The 2,500-nt window shown below is 39.4% G+C and overlaps 1 protein-coding gene across 2 annotated transcripts in view; it reads right to left on the minus strand.

The window, feature by feature from the left end:
• LOC113806509 (uncharacterized) overlaps positions 1–2,500 on the minus strand; it is a 6,910-nt gene that overhangs the window by 4,273 nt on the left and 137 nt on the right. Inside the window, exons 2-6 of one of the 2 annotated variants that reach the window (XM_070127365.1) lie at positions 2,303–2,349; positions 1,785–1,890; positions 1,398–1,507; positions 1,054–1,179; positions 585–871 (exon numbers count right to left, since the gene is read on the minus strand). The exons of the other annotated variant lie outside the window; for it this stretch is intronic. Coding sequence (XP_069983466.1) covers positions 782–871; positions 1,054–1,179; positions 1,398–1,507; positions 1,785–1,890; positions 2,303–2,349 — 479 coding nt within the window. The 3' untranslated portion in view covers positions 585–781. Of the gene's footprint in view, positions 1–584; positions 872–1,053; positions 1,180–1,397; positions 1,508–1,784; positions 1,891–2,302; positions 2,350–2,500 lie in introns of those variants that run through there. 2 annotated transcript variants of the gene reach the window in all.

A 2,500-nucleotide genomic window follows, 5' to 3' on the forward strand; every position in this document is an offset into this window, starting at 1 on the left:
GTGTACCCCATTCTTGTTTATTATTATTATTGTCGGATTTTGTAAAGAAACTGTCGTACATAGAGAGAACTAGAAAAGTTTTGTATTTCTGACGAAGATATTCATCTCTTCTTTTGTGAATATATTCTCATTTAATTCATACCTTTTCTACATTCGTCATCAAGAATACGGTTCCTAGAGTGATATTCTTTTTGCACATTTTCTGGCGTCTGGGACGTCCATGGTTTCTGAGTCTCAGTCAAAAAGGCAATGTGTTCCATGACTTTTGGTTTTAAGCAAAACTCAAAGCGTGATTGTAAGTAAAAAAAAAGTCTAGAAAATGATCTTTATATGCGTCTGTGATGTGTTTATATAAGAAATCTGCAAAGAACATCAATTCGCTTTTTCGAAATGAGAACTTCGCAAAGAACATGAATTCATTTGTTCGGAAATAAATTAACCTAGCAAGGAATTTAAAATGCTTGTTTGAATGTTTTCAGAAATTGTTTTCTGAGGCTGTGCTACGTTGAATGAGCAGAACAGACGTTTTTATTCCAGACGTTTTAGAAAACAGAATGAGGAAAATAATTATTGGATGCTTAAAGGTATTTGTCTTTATTATTCGTTATGGTGGACTATCTCGGAGAAATACCTACATCGATTTGAATTTTTAGCGGAGGTCTTTTGAAAAAGTGTGATAAATATGAATAATAATAATTCCAAATCTTTTACAATCATTATAATTTTATTTTACACTGGTTTAACATAGATTTCCACGGGAGAAAGGAACGATTGCACACCATTACTCCTCAGGAACAACAGTTGTAGGCGCAGGTGTTGTGAAATCCCCCAGGAAGCATTCGTAGAAGATGCAGACCTCCCACTCCTCAATCTGAAAAGAAAAGAAAAATTGATGGACACCGAAATAACACGTAATGCCGAAATAGGGACACAAAATGAGAATACAGAAAGAGGGATTAGAGAAGAGTGAAGGAAGGAGCTTAAGCTGTGTGAATGTATGAGACATGATGATGAATTCTTCCTAAAGCATAATGGGGAAGGAGCAGAACTTACGCTTTGAGGCGAGCAGGACTCTGCGCCAGAAACGAGGCGGTCGAGGAGGTCAGGACGAGTGTCGTTAAGGGCGGGAGTCAGCCTGTCCAGGAAGGGCTGAGGGTCGACTGTTCCGTCAGGCCTCACCTGGGAGCGAAGGAGGGGGGGGGGGTGATAATGATCATGGGAATGTGAGAAAACAGGTCATGTGACTGTTGTCATCTACTTATACGGAGCAATAAAGGTTACTGATGAGGGAGCAAATGTTTAAAGTATCCTCAAATGATTTGATCTTCTAGAGTCGTTAACTAATATATACTTTACATTTCCCACACGCCTTAAGAGGGCCATGCCCTTGGACTTACCTCTCCACGCTCCTGCAGGACGCACTGCTTCACTGCCAGGTGGTTCTCCTCGGAACCAAAGAGCACCAGAGCCTGTACGTCTGTGGGGCTGAAGAGGAGCTCAGGGTCCACTGGAGAGCGAGGAAAGGATCATTAACAGTTTGCAATTTCTTTGGTTTTCATGTTCAATGTCTGTATTTTCCCATATTGCCACTGCTAACACTACCAACAGCACTGCAGTTATTAGCATTACTATTTATGAATATGTAGCATGATCAACCTTATCTTGACTCATTTCTCTACAATGATATTTGCTACAAATGTTATGAAAGTCCTCCAGGTACGTGGATATCAATGCGGTTCAAAAAAGGAAAAAGAAAAAAAGAAAAAGTGAAGTTGTAGCCTCACCGTCATCGAGATGGCTGAAGCCGTTTCCATCGAGGCATTTCCTGTATATTTCTCTCCTTGTTTGTTCATCATGTTCAGTTGCGAAGAGGTTCTTGCAGACTTGCAGCTTTAAGAAGACATCAAGTGCGTTTAGGATTGGAATTACAGCTAAACTAGGCAGACTATCTTAAACTAATTTATGATAATCAATGTTATAGAATATTTCTTCTTGCACAGAAACAACACCGGCCCACAGAAAAAATAAATAAATAAAAATGAGGAAACTAGAAGCACTCAAAGAGCGCTTTGAGTGTTATACTCCGCCAAGGCAATTGGGGCAACTGAGGCAATCATTTAGAATCTTAAAAATTCCTGGATCCGGATCATAACCCAGATCACCATCATAATTTAATATCATCCAACCTCTGTTCATAACTTGTGAGTTACCCTGCCAACCAATGAACAAACACACTAATCAACACTACGGAAGACATAACCTCCTTGACGGAGATCATTAAACAAAATGAAGCAGTACTCACATCAGCCTCACACGAGGTCACATTATCAGCTCCCTCACATGTTACATCTGAAGCAAAGATACTGTTAGATACGGAATGGACAGTGCTTGTGTAGATTGCCATTCTGCAGCATTTCATTTAAATTTGGTTTAGAGTAAAAACGTAGCTTTTCTTTGCAATGTAATATTACAGGTTGTCCTTTCTCTCTCTATCCATGTG

Source organism: Penaeus vannamei, chromosome 11 (assembly GCF_042767895.1).
Source record: "Penaeus vannamei isolate JL-2024 chromosome 11, ASM4276789v1, whole genome shotgun sequence".
Classification (NCBI taxonomy): Eukaryota; Metazoa; Arthropoda; class Malacostraca; order Decapoda; family Penaeidae; genus Penaeus; species Penaeus vannamei.